The following is a 13,837-nucleotide window of genomic DNA, read 5'->3' on the forward strand; positions in this document are numbered from 1 at the left end:
TACAGACTGGACATTTTTATTGAAATACAGAGGTTACATCAGACAACAGTGACATATTGGCAGCAAGGAGTGAGGGCAATCGTTGGCTAGAAGCTTGTGGATAAACATTTCAGATGACAACTTTACTACGTGCATTCTGTATTGCTGGTTGGTGTTTTTAATTATTATTATAAAGTACTTAAAGAGGTTTGGGTGATATACAGCAACCTTTGGCCCCCATTAATAAAACGTTCCCCTTTAGCGATAACATTTACAAACTGAGGTAAAGAAACAACAAGGGACTTGTTAGGAACAATGGACACTGCCTCCATGCAGGATCGCAGGCACGTAAGCAGGTATGGCAACGACATAAGCCTTGTCACAAAGTACAACAGGTGGCTTATTGACCACCACTGGTCATTCGTTTCAACAGTTTGATACACTTGAGCTTAATTCCCCGAGGTCTAGGGTGCATGGTTAATTATGGAGACGGCAGATGTCACACTGGAATGAACTCTTATTTATGATTAAAACCTTACACAGTTCAGTTTGAGGACCTGGTACATCACGGGATTATAGCCCCAATATTTGACTAAATACAAGCACACAAATTCTGGATTACAGGGTTATATTGTCTTTCATTAGTCATACAGAAGTGTTGTCTACAAACTACACTACATCACTGAGCAGTTTCAGAATGGGCTGACACTGGTCCTTAGATGGGATATGGGCACAATACCCTTTCTCCTGAGGAAAAAGCTAATGGTGGAGCCAGTGAGGAGATTGAACTGCCTTTCGTTGATATTACGTTTCCTTTTCCATCGCTGGGAAAATATCAACTGGTGTGGGTTCGATTGGAACAGCCCCTACAGGTCCAAGAATTCGACATATTTGGATCAACGGCTGCAAATTGAATTTCAATAACAATCTCAAATATTAAAACACAATGCATTATATTGACTTGGAATCTAAATAAGGTGAAAACAGCATTACAGAATGGGCTACTACTCATTCCACACACACACACACAATCAGTACTGACACTAGAAACCAGTAAAGGGACAATGGGGGGGGTGGGAGTTATAGGAATGATATGGTAGCTGTGCTGTTGATAGCTGCAGTAGACTGGGCAACTTCAAAAGGGGAGGAGAGGCATGACATAATCAGCTGCACGTATCAATATATAAAAAAAACTAAACAATGGAATAGCGCAGACACAAGCGTACGCAGATTATTTGCTACCATAAATAGTGGTTTGTGTAGTGGTTACGGAAAGAGAATGCCAATGCATTAAAACCATAGCAACCTAACAATTTCTTGTTCCCTTGCCCTGCGCTCTTGCCTCTGAGCTGCCATTTTGGCTCAGAATATTTGGCCCCTCATTTCCTTATTGAACAGTGAAATAGCTTCAACTGACCGGAGACGAGATGGGATCCATTGGCTCGGTTGTATAGAATTGGTGGAATGGTTAAGAAAAGTAGCAAATGTACTACCAAAGCAGGACAAACATTTAAAAAATGAATCGGCACGGAGCAAATATGACGTGCACTTTCAAACATCCGAAGTACATTTCAAAAAGGTAAAGCAACGAATGGCTTTGTGAATATGAAAATCTGGCCTTCTAGGGAGGTGTTCACCGTCAATCACTTTTCACGACATTAAGACATTTAGTTTAGCATAGAATTGCTCACTCTCAGGGGAGCGTTAAAACGTGGAGGGGGGAGAGGGGGTGGAGGATGGAATGAAGGAGGGGGAACTATTTCGACGACGACACAAACGCTCCAAAGCTGCTGTCGCGTTTCCAGACGTGTGGAGTGGAAGGCGTTTGGACGGAAGGCAGGGCTGGGAGTGTTCAGTTCTTCAGGACGGCGTCGTAGACCTGGTAGACGTGCTGAGACACCTCTGGAGCTCTGCACTTCAGGGAAAGCTGTAACAGAGGACAAAAAGATGAAAAGATGCGAGACAGCGAAATGGATAAACATGACCCCAGGACAACGTGCTGGGATCAGACCCCCGCCCCTCCCACATCTTCTCATGCATACCGAGCTACTGAACGTGGCCCTATGACTTATTCTTGGAGCCTGTTTCAGCAGACTTAATACACCTCCCATTTCAAATCCATTCTCCCTACTGCTCGAAATGCAGCCCCTGCCGTGGGCGCTCAGGTGTTCATTTGTCTGAGGTGTCCGCCGACTAACTGGCCCCTCCAACATCTACACCTTGACCACTTACCGTCTTAATCCAAATATCTACCCGGGCTCTGCGCTAAGCCTTCGCCTAAGTGCATTATTTCATCAGCTTAGCAATTTCAACCCAGTTGAAGCTGCTCATCCTTTCATCGTGTCGGAGTTCCGACGTCTCGTGGGACGCGTGTCATGGCTTGGTGGTGCAGCAGCACAACGAGGCCGTTCTGCTCATAAAGTTTCAATCGAAAAATTGAAAGATGTCAGGACGAACCGTTTGACAGAAAACGAGGACTGACAAATATTAGATACACGCTTTTTTTTCTCTTCTTCGAAATACCGATGTAATGGGGGTACGAACGTTTGAATCGTTTACATCTCCAGGCCTGATCTCACTGGGCTGTTCGCAAAGTTTCCTCGCACTGAGGCAGCTTGTCTGCTCTGAGGGACCAACGCAGAATGAAGAGGGAATTACCCTGAGACTGGGAGTCAGGTGGCTGAGCGGGTAGAGCATCGGGCTAGTAATCTGAAGGTTGCCAGTTCGATTACCGGAACTGTCCCCACATGACGTGTCCTTGGGCAAGGCACTTCACCCAACTTGCCTCGGGGAGAATGTCCCTGTACTTACTGTAAGTCGCTCTGGATAAGAGCGTCTGCTAAATGACTAAATATTTAATATAAATATAGACTGACAGGCTGGTCAGCTAAGCTAAAGGCCCTACCTCAGGATGGAGGAGCAGATATAAATCAAGGCGGCGCCAAGAAGCACGGACTACAGGGCTGGGAAAGTGCTAGTCTAGGGAGAACTAAAGGCAGCCAGACATGGAAGCTGACCTGCCTGGAGTAGAAGCTACCGACAGGTGCCTAGCTTTCAGCAAAAACTTTGCAAACCGACATTCCCAGCATCTTTAACAGCGGGCCGTAAACGGCGCTCTGTGTAATACGATGTCGATAATTTGAGGCGTTCTCCATTTCTTTGTGGTAGAAATAGACGACGGCCACCAGGATGGATTTCAGATTTCCTTGGACCGCCTCTGGCGTTTCTAGATCAAACACTGAAAAGAACTGCTTTTGAATTTCCAGAATACACTTGACCTTCATGCAGTTTTTTTGTGTGTATGTGTGTGTGTGTACGTGAATTTTCAACCCTTTTTTTATTGGCCAGCCTGGAGACCGCTAGCAGAGCAAATCGTCCGCTGCCACGGCTAGCCATTACTCTCTTACAAGGACAGGCCCAATGAGCCCCTCTGTGATAAAAAAGGATCCTTGAATCACACAATAGCGAAGTCGGGTTAACAGGATATAGCTTGGTGCGCGTGCAACAAGGAAAAACTCTCTAACTTCCATGAAGCATGTCTTGAAGAGACCTGCTGAGCTGGGAAGTAGGTGCTCCACACTTCATTTCAGTCGAGAAGTGGCCGCGTCGGGAGAGTGAGGAGGGCCGTCCGACATATTCTGGAGTCAAACGCCCCCCACGAAGGTCATCACGCAGTGAGAATGTCCAACTGAAGGGCCATAATACCCTTCGATTATCCTTCGTCTGACTTGCGAATAATCTCTAAGACTTGGACCGTCCTTGGATCTTCTGTCCGCCACGTATATTCTGGGTGGCTTCCACGAGGAGTTGTAGACATGTCACCATGTCCACAACAAAGAATCGTCATAATTAGATCGGCACAACCTCCACCATGAGACCGGCTCGACCGACGAGCAGGCTCCTAGTAACAGCTCCAGGTGGAGAACAAGGAAGGGACTTATAAACCTCTCAAGGGTGTATCAGGCGTATGTTGAAGTGTCTGTGCGATGATAAAGAGCACAACAAGTGACTCATTTGGCTCGCTTAACCTAGCACCTCCAGCTGAGGCACCTGCGGCTCATTCAGAGCTTTCGCCGACACCCAAACACACGACTCCCTCTTCCAGCACACGCGTCCCTCACCGTGTAGTTAGGGTTGCCAGGTTGGATCCGGAGCTCGGCCAGGATCCAGATGCCGTTGGTGAGCTTCAGGGACTGGTACAGCATGTCCTGGCCCTCCACGTTCCTCTTGGCGATGGTGTAGATGTTATTGTTCTGCAGCTTCCCCGACACCGTGTCTGCAAAAGCCACATGCGACGTCGAGTCAAAACAAGCGGGAAGAACCGTTGTGCTCCGGAGGCTATCGCACGGCTCACAAAGCAAGGACGAGAGGTTCTCACACACACACACTAACACATATACACACAAAACAGAGGGGAGTTTGCTACTGACTTCTAGCTGTAAATAGCAGAAAAGAAACAGGGACTATTGTTTTGAAAGGCATTCTGACAGACTGAGTTCTGAGAAAAAGCGGTTGCTATTTTATAATGCAGTTCTTTCCAAAGAGCAATCTCTACAATCGCAAATAGATGGTTTGTGGCATACACTAAATTGGGAGACAATGCCGAAATAGATGGAAGATACACTTCATGTGAACTATGACTAGAATAATGACAAAATACTCTGGCTAATAGCTGCTTCTTCAATTACATTAGGCGTACTCTGTGGATGGCTTCGTGTTTCCCATTCATTTCCCCAGACCTATATCATTGGCGTGCTCTTGCATTTCAGCCAGTCTGTGTATTTAAATGACATCTAATGTTTTCTGTATTAGCCTTGCTAACAACTGGCGGGGAGGACAGGTCAGCTAACACATCTACATTAGAGTCATAAACTGACTATCACTGAGTCACTCGACCTTGGTTTGGTCTATCAACCATCCATAACCATTATAAAATATGCTTAGCTCAGGTAGGCCTTTGAGGAATATGAGAATCGCTTGTGGTTAATCGTACGTGTACAATCAATACTGTCCCTCAAAAGTCCTTGTAATGGACATAATCTGCCACATTTCATGTCTAGGTAGGTTGCCACTAATTCCTAGTTCGAAGAGGAGCCTACATGCACAACTAGCCGAACTACAAGTACCACAAACACCGAGGTGCCGGACCACTGCTTCCTGGGTCAACAACCCTGCCGTTGGAGCAACAGGGGTGTTTGAAATGGGGTCTGAAACAGGCTTTTCAGGCAAGATGATGGAAGATGGGACTATGGAGGAGGTGAGGCTGAAAGCCTTGAAGGTGTCCTGAGACAGGCGTGCATGTGAATGGAGAGAAGCAAAAAGAAAAGGAGAATTATTCCAAAGGAGATTGACAGTGTGGGGAGGTGGGGTAAGTTCAACTCCCTGCAGTGCTATCAGGTGACTCATCTCGTTTTGGATTCTGTCTATATCCAAGACTAGCATACTGATGATTCTTATCCCATCCTGCATGTTAGGTTGACGGTATTATTTATTTTTGGGCAAAACTGTTATATCACTAACGTGTTGATTGGTGGTATTGAACTGTGAATGATGACTTAATTCTCACCACCGGGGTCGTACTCAATATAATCAAGATGTAGTCTGTTTTCTAATGATGCAATGCAACTGTTACTAGGTAGGCTCCTTCCCTCTTGGCTCTCGACGAAGGCGGTCGCATTTTTCTATCCTCCCCTCCCTGACCTTCCCTGCTTCGCTCTGTCTTGTCTGTCTTGTCTGTCTCAAGATACTCTCTCACCATCACTCTCCGAAACTGGAAGCATGGAATTAATTAGCGGGTCTCTCAATGCAATTGACACCATCTTCTCGAAGAGAAGCTCGGGTTCGGGGGAACCCAAATGTCCGGACGGGACGTTTGCAGCTGGCTACACGATGGACGCGTGGGACAATTGGCGTGTCGTGTGTCTAGCGGCGCTTTCCGTTGAGGATGTTGAAGACATCTTTATTTTCGGAACCATGATTACAGGCTTTCTGCTGTGTGGATTAGGCGGTTGGCTTGTGTATCGGAAAGTCAAGGAAACGGCTGCAGCCATCAAAAGCCCCCTTAGGCTGCCCGACCTGATTGAGACGGTGGGCAGAGCCGTTGGAGCACTGACTGTGAACTTACAGCAGAATAGGGAGTACAACAGGGATAAGTTCGCGGCTCAGCAAAGAAGGTTTGAGGATCTGGAGGCCTTCCTGAAGGGTGGACGTGAAAATTGAGTCGCATCTACTCGTCTAAACATCTACACCAATCTCATCTACTTTCGGCCCCGTAACCAGCTCAGGCCTTGGCCAAGGCCGTTGCTGGAAAACAACTCCCCTGGAGAGCGCTGAAGCGAGACTATCTTGCTCTTCCCTTCCCACTCCCCCACCTACTACAGATACCACCACCCCCCCACCCCCATCCAACGCCTTCGATTGCTTTTCCCTGGGTGGCTGGCGGGTCTGTGTCCAGCGCCTATTACGGTCGCAGGTCCAGATGCTGCTGGTCTACCCCACCGCCCTTTCCCATTGCAATGTTGTGTTGTTAATGTTTGTGGGCTTATGTGCTGAGGTTTTTGCCTGTTCCCATACTGTACTCCTCTAGGAGCATTGTATGGGGGTTGCCTTTTTCTCTCCTCCTCTCTCCTCATGTTATGCTTTGCTGTAATCTTTCTGGTGGGCGCCTTTGATGGCTGCCTAGGTAGGCTCTCCTGCCAAATCAAATTCCGTGTCTGTGCAAACTTTCATGGCCAATAAACATCAATTCAATTCAATTAAACATACATTTCCTACGTTTGCTTAGTATGCAGGATAACATATTCTGTAATACAAAATATGAAATATGCCATGACACTTCTCATGAGACATTCTTCACAGTAAAAGGAATTCATCTAAAAGATGTAATCTAAAATGTGATGGATTTTTTTGTAAAGTTATGGTAATGCCCCCTTGAGGCAGAAAATAAACAAAGAAGCAGATATTGGAAGGTGAAGATTGCATAGTACATTGCTCCCTGCGCTAGAAATAGAAAGAGCTGGACAATTCTCTGTACAGAATTGCACTGACAGCCTTTGGGGCAATTTAAGATCCGCCTTTTCTAATTTTCTCACTCATGTCTTTCCAAGCATTGGAGAATGAAACCTTCAATCTAACAGATTCATGACTGTGGTTCCTTAAGAAGTCTGAATGTGAAGGGGAAATCGATATTGGGAAAAGGAAGGGGGGAATTGTTCCCACTATTTCTATATAAATGTAAGCAATATTGTTCTGTATTGTGTGTGGCTATTTGCAACCATTCTGACACCTCCAAGTGTCACATAGCCACAAATTGATTATAGAATTTCAAATAAAGGAGGATTTTTCCACAAATAAAAAAAGGCGCTAGATCATGGCAAGAACAAACAGTGCAATACACAGACTCTGAGACTCTGAGACACACACTCATGTCTGCAATTATCCTCCTTTAGTACCAGAAGGTGCAAACGTAACACAAACAACCCTTTTACAAAAGATCGTATTATTAACCTGATCCCCCATTCGCAACTCAATTGGCACTGATTACCGCGGAATAAAAAGGAACAAACCCGCCACAAGGACGACTACCAACGAGGAAAATGAACCTACCTGCGTTGAGGTGGCACTCCTTGATCTGATACTGCAGCTCGTTCTCATTGGGGATGTCTTTCCAGGTGGCCAGGAACACTTGACGCTCTGCAGCAGATGGACAGTGGAAGATTAGAAGTGCGACAGCGATGCTCACGACCCCCTCCGGAGGAACGAGGGGCCCCCTCGACGCAGAGACGATCCTGGAACAGGACGCGCCGCGCCGGCAAAGCCACGCGCGCGTGAACTCACCCATTTTGCCGTCCTCCACGAAGAAGATGTTGAGAGGGATGAGCCCGCTGAAGTAGAAGACGTCAATGTTGTTTTTCACAGCCACCTGGGGGCCAATGAAAAGAACAAGATGAGGCCCCAAACACACAGAGGAGATGTACAGTCTACGAGTTTGACAGTTGGAACAGTGTCTCAGGTGTTCTTTACCACTCTATGGTTTCACCAAAGGGGGTACTTTAATTGAGGGGCCGGCAATTCTAACTGGAGAACTTTGAGGTGAAATGAGACTTTGAGTCTTGCTCAACATCTCTTGATAAATACATCTGGAAAATGGTACGCAGATGCCACAATGACCCAGACCGTTGGTCGTGTCGGAGCCTGGCTAAATAGGTCAGAAAGCTAAATGTGTCTGTGTGTGTGTTTTTGAGAGAGTCTGCCACTGCTGGAGTCATGACGAGGCAATAATGTGGGAAGTGGACCCCAGCACCATCGGGGCTTTGATGAGTGCTGTGTCACAGCTGCACACCATGGGTACACAAGGTGCACTGCGATTGGGCTTGTAAAGCATAGGACACTTCTCTCTCTCTCACACACACACACACACACACACATTTCAGAGAGAGCCTTAGGACCTCCCATGACCTACTTGTACGTTTGGTAACATTAGTCTCTTAAGTTCCTGACGGACCACGCTTGTCGTAAAACGCAATAGGACAAATCGGTTGACGAATAAAACATGTATTTACCCAAGTAGCTGCACATAACTGACATCCTTCACACATAAATCCTTATAATGAGCCTTTGAAAATGAAGTTCAAGTCAACCCCAATACAGTGTCAATGTCTTCGAGTTTAAATCGTTTTCAGTGGCAAGTAGACACCCCCACACATACAGTGAGGAGAGCAATACAGCCTAGGGTCTGAATCGTCCAACCACGGTAAACATCCATGCAGCATTACCATTAACAACCTATCAGTATTCTCTTCTAAGTTTTTGTAACAACTGGGGGTCTCCACGGTAATTATACAACTGATAGAAACAAGAAAGTAATTAAAGTTAGTGGTGATTATACTGTCTGACAGCAGAAGGGGTTACAGGCAGATATGACGTTCTGACAAGCCGTGATCATCAGTTGAACACCATTCTGTTTTTAATTCCGTCTTTAACTAACCAACCAAATCTAATTAAAGACATGAATCTCCAAGACAGCTACTGTCAGTATCGGTGGTCGATTACGTAAACAGTCGACTCTTCAACGTATTTACGGACTGCACTGAAAAGATCATCGCGTATTCGGATCAGGTGAGTAGTTCCGGTGTGCGGACCATTCTAAATACACACCGAGAGAGTGTCTGATTGCCCCCGAGGTCGCCGCGCGCGTACGCGCATCTCACAGTGCAGCACCAGGACTTGAGATAAGGACGCAGGCATAATGGCTGCCCCCATCTGGTGCTGCTCTAAGTCACTGAACAGTGGAAACGAGCTGCCTGGAGATAAACATGAAACACGCTTTTCAACTCGGAAAGATGTCTTGAGATTAGCCATGCTCTTTGCCCGCCCGCCCCCCCCCCCACCCCTTACCCATCTGTGTCTGTCACAGAACTCCTGTTATGTGCTCCAGTTTTAAAGACTTTTTTTTCTTCTTTTCAATATTAGAATGCTTGTTTTTTTTAGGTTAAGTGCCTTACTTCTGTTTAAAATATGCCACATGAGATTTAGCATAAATGCCTCATGGGCTTTCTTGAACAAAAATATGTGGCCTAAATTGCCAGATATATGCAGAAACTGAACAAATCAGAGTCAAACAACTGTAGACAATGACCCACTAAACAACTATTGTCACAAGAGATTAGAAAAGGGGCCGAGGTATCGGAAATCAGTTCAACTTGCCAGTATTGATCGGTGCGCTGTAGTGGAGTACAGGGCCGCGTGTGAGCGAGAGCAGTGCGTGGAACAGTTTGTGTGGGGGCAGCGAAGTCTGGAGTGGATTTTCCAGCTGGTTGCTGCTGTCCAATGGTGGGAGTGCATTGGCTTCCAGGCTGTGTGCGCGGCCCACGAACATGCCTTGCTGCCCTCGGCGTCTGTGTGGGACGACTCCCTCGGCTCGTTCATGCCTCAAAACCCCCTTCAGTCTCCCGAGTTAGTGGAGAGATAGTTCACATACTCCCCCCACCCCCTCAAATGCAGCCTGGGGGGGGGGCAGTGACGTTGTCTTCATTGTAAGGGGCCTTCGGCCAAAGCTACACAGAACGGGCTCAGTTCACGCTCTCCACGAGAGCGTGAAATAACCACACCAGGCTTTGAAAGGAGACGCCGGCGCACACGGCCAGTTCTGACGGGCGACTTTACCTGGAGGTTGTTGAGTGGATCCATCTTCATGACTGGCCCGATGGTGTTCAGAGGCAGGGAGACCTCGATGCTCTGGCTGGGCATCAGTGGAGTGTGAATGGCCAGGGGGGTGGTGGGGATCACTCCGAAGCTGCACGCATAAGGAACACGCATGACCTACATGGAAATGCTACGGCTCTACCGCCCTCCCCATTGAAAGACCAATTCAGACAGTAAAAACACACTCCCCATCTAATATCGCACAGTTTAAGCTTGTATAGGTGGAGATGGCTTGTGTCGGGTGTCGACGTCGCCAACAACAAAGTACGGTACGAGCTTTCAAGAGGATGCGATAGACAAAGGATTGATTCGACTAGACGTGGCTAACGGCGTCTCGTAAACAGGGTCGAATGTTTGCGTGTCCTGTGCCTTGCCTATTCTTGTTGAACTGGATGGCAAAGTCGCTCATGTGCTGCAGGGCTTTGTTGGTGAAGGTCATGTCCATGTACATGTGGCCCTGGCGGCGAGAGAATGTTCCGGAGATCTCCAGCCCTTTGGCTTTCACTGCAGGCAGCCACACCTAAATAAAACATATGTTAAAAAAAGAGAAGGAAAAACAATGCATGAATTTTACAAATGTAAACATATGCAACTAATGTTATTTTTAGTAGGTATGCATTTAGGACCTTCCAATTTTTTAGAAAGTGTCTTAAGTAAGATCTTTTTCTGTCAAAATCAAGTTTGATCCCCTATAAACATGTCGCGTCAGCTAATGAGGCCCTCTGGGAGTTGTTTAGCAGCACCCAACAACACATTTTTGGAGCAGCCCGTTCATTTCCTAACCTCCTAACCTCCGGCTTCGCAAGATCACAACCGTGCAAAAATCCATATTGCCGAGCGCCAACGTATCCGTTTGTGCCCAAATCACTGTGATTGGGACCACTCAGCGTCCTATGAGGAGCTACGGGGAAGCTGTGGTTGAAGTTAGCCCGTGATGAGAGGGTGATAGACAGATGGATCCATCCAATCACCTGCCAAGTATTGTTTGAAAATGTTTGGAAAACTGTTTGGAACAGGGCAAAGACATTTTCCCAGATGGATATGTGTCAAACCATCTGGCAAGTCAGGTTACTACTTTCCAGCCAATTATGTTCAAGTATCCTGTTCCAGCCAATCGTCTTTAATGAGGGGGGCCTTCCTCCTTGTCTTATTTTGTGAAACCACTGTCAATCAAACTCGAGGACGAAGGCAGAGAAATTAAAACAAAAGTTGGGGATGCCGTTTCTCATATTTGACATTATTTTATGTTACCCTATTGCAACTGTCAACCAGATATGATAAAGTACAGAACAGGCAGAGGAGCATGTGCTTCAGTCTGTAAGTAAATAATGCCTGATATTGACAGTTTTCTATATATATATATATATATCTATAGTTATAAACAGATTTTGATATACGGTACAACAGTAATGCATCCACTCAGCTTTTTTTGAGTATTGATCTATTCTTTTAGACAGACATTACACTACGTTCCCTACCAAGCACAGTCAGGATTCATTTATTAACTTTTATATACATTGCTGCTAATGTGGATATTCTATTGTGTGTTACCACTGTTTCGTATTTTTTGTTGGCCTTTTTTTTATGACATATTCTACAACTTTGCACATGGTGATATGGTTATATGGGGAATGAAAGTCTTGAGAGCTGTTGGATCTGTATTCTATGTTCAGCTACCGCTAAGTAACAACACAGACAAACATCCCAGTATTAAAGCGGAACGCTACTGAGAGACCCCTTTTGAAAGGGTTTGGAAGAATCGGATGGAATCCTTAATAAAGGTGGTGACTCATCTAACCCTCGTCTTCCGACTGCCACGCTATTCATCACCCTGTCGTCGATGACGACTGAATTATATTTGCAAGTTGTTTTCGGAGTTGTTTTTCTTTTTCTTCCAAGGAGTACTCACAGCTTTGGGAGACACGAAGCCTCCGGTGGTGTTGGCCATGCCCGTGGACAGCTCAAACAGGTCGCTGAGGCCGCTGCTGAGAGCCGCAGGAGCGGGGGTCGGGGACGGGGCAAACGTGTTGGGAACGGAGGAGGGGATGAAGTTCTGGCCCACCTGTCATGTGCGCACACGCACGCATACACAGACAAGGCATTAGAGAGGTCTTTGTCAAGGCTTTGATGAGACGGCGGTGAGCTTACTTGACGGTAAGGAAAGAGGCGGTGAAGATTCAGGTTCATGGTTCTTGACAGGTGCTTTGGGAAGCTTACATTATTACCAATAACTCTTTCAACAGTTTGGTCACAAATGTACAGTCGTTGATGCTGGAATTCTGACTAATTAGGCGAGCTTCAAAGTAATCACAATGCATTCATTGTTGCAAGAGAACAAGAATGATGTCCTTAGTCCCAAATCCCACCTATGACTCCAGCAAATTTGACGTATCAGCAGACCAAAGGAGAAATGAAGACGTTTCCCTTCAGTGGCAAGCAAGGGTGAGAGCTTTTAGCAACAATCTGTGGTGGGTTAAGTGAGCAACTAGGAGCATGCAGCATGCAGGCAGACGGAAGAGGGCTCGACTTACTGCTGGACTTCCCCCAACACCTCCTCCCAGGTCTCCCCCGAGCTACAGGAGAGATAGAGGGGAGAGACCCCACATCCAGCACCCGCATCCACACACAGACAGACAGAGACAGAGAGAGGGGGAGATAAAGAAGTACTTAGCAATGGAGACCCTCATAGCACCCATTTTAGCTCCTGGAAAAATGTTATCCTTTTGTAGTTAACATGAAGATAAATGACACGCTTAAATGGTTATTTAGACAGGAAGCCTAGCTTTGCCGACAGCCTCAGTCAGGGGGAAGGTAAACCTTGCCCGAGAAGCTCATTGGGAAATATATTAGTGACATTTAGACATGTGGAAACTTGGGGAAAGGTGTCACTCAGCAAGAAACATTACTAGACTAGAGTCTTTTCATCTAGTATAATGTTCCATTTCAAGATCAAAATATAAAAAGCTAGCTGAAAAGATTGAATGTGTCATTTACAATAAAGGAAAAAAGGAGCCTCATAAGTACACATGACAATAAGGCTTTTAAAAGCAAAATGAATTTTCCGTAGGTAATCTGGATGAATGGTTTCTTTTCATGATTACTTAGTGGCCCAAGTAATCATTGAACAATCAAATGTTGAATGAATTAAATAACTGGATTCCTTAAACTAAACGTTCAATGGATGGGTTGAATTGTCCATTACCACATACATAAATGAATAAAGATAATAATCATTTTGTTCCCAACAGTCCTTTAGAGTGGATGAATGATTAATGAAAAATATAGCAGTAGAGTTTTCATTATGGTTCAAGGATCTTACAAAAAGACAGTGGCTGTAGCTACCTGAATGTGTTCTGTTGCCATAGGTGACGGGTATCTACTTCATTTCACATGTTATGTATTAAACTGGTCCCACATATTCATAATATTCGCATTGCATATGTAATGTCAAGTTGTAAACATTATAAAAATTTCAACCTGAATTGTTGCTAACCTTCCTGCAGCAGTCAGAACCTAACTGTGGTGGTGATGCACTCAAATGATCAGCATGACACTGATTTGAATTTTTAAGACGAGCCTTCCAGAACAAAATGGCAACATGCGATGCCCCTTGACCCTTTTTATGCCCAGAGATGTGGGAAATCCTTGTAAACAA

At 45.8% G+C, this 13,837-nt stretch overlaps 1 protein-coding gene across 2 annotated transcripts in view; it reads right to left on the reverse strand.

Annotated features, from left to right (window-relative positions):
• The window catches only part of ap2b1 (adaptor related protein complex 2 subunit beta 1), a 24,623-nt gene continuing 10,786 nt past the window's right edge, over positions 1-13,837 (reverse strand). The window contains exons 15-22 of one of the 2 annotated variants that reach the window (XM_047020778.1): positions 12,714-12,755; positions 12,092-12,244; positions 10,557-10,702; positions 10,144-10,273; positions 7,816-7,900; positions 7,585-7,671; positions 4,101-4,255; positions 1-1,906 (exon numbers count right to left, since the gene is read on the reverse strand). In XM_047020778.1, coding sequence (XP_046876734.1) covers positions 1,832-1,906; positions 4,101-4,255; positions 7,585-7,671; positions 7,816-7,900; positions 10,144-10,273; positions 10,557-10,702; positions 12,092-12,244; positions 12,714-12,755 — 873 coding nt within the window. In that variant the 3' untranslated portion in view covers positions 1-1,831. The remainder of the gene's footprint in view (positions 1,907-4,100; positions 4,256-7,584; positions 7,672-7,815; positions 7,901-10,143; positions 10,274-10,556; positions 10,703-12,091; positions 12,245-12,713; positions 12,756-13,837) is intronic. The other variant, XM_047020780.1, reaches the window with a different exon arrangement.

The sequence above is a fragment of the Hypomesus transpacificus genome, chromosome 5 (genome assembly GCF_021917145.1).
Source record: "Hypomesus transpacificus isolate Combined female chromosome 5, fHypTra1, whole genome shotgun sequence".
Taxonomy (NCBI): domain Eukaryota; kingdom Metazoa; phylum Chordata; class Actinopteri; order Osmeriformes; family Osmeridae; genus Hypomesus; species Hypomesus transpacificus.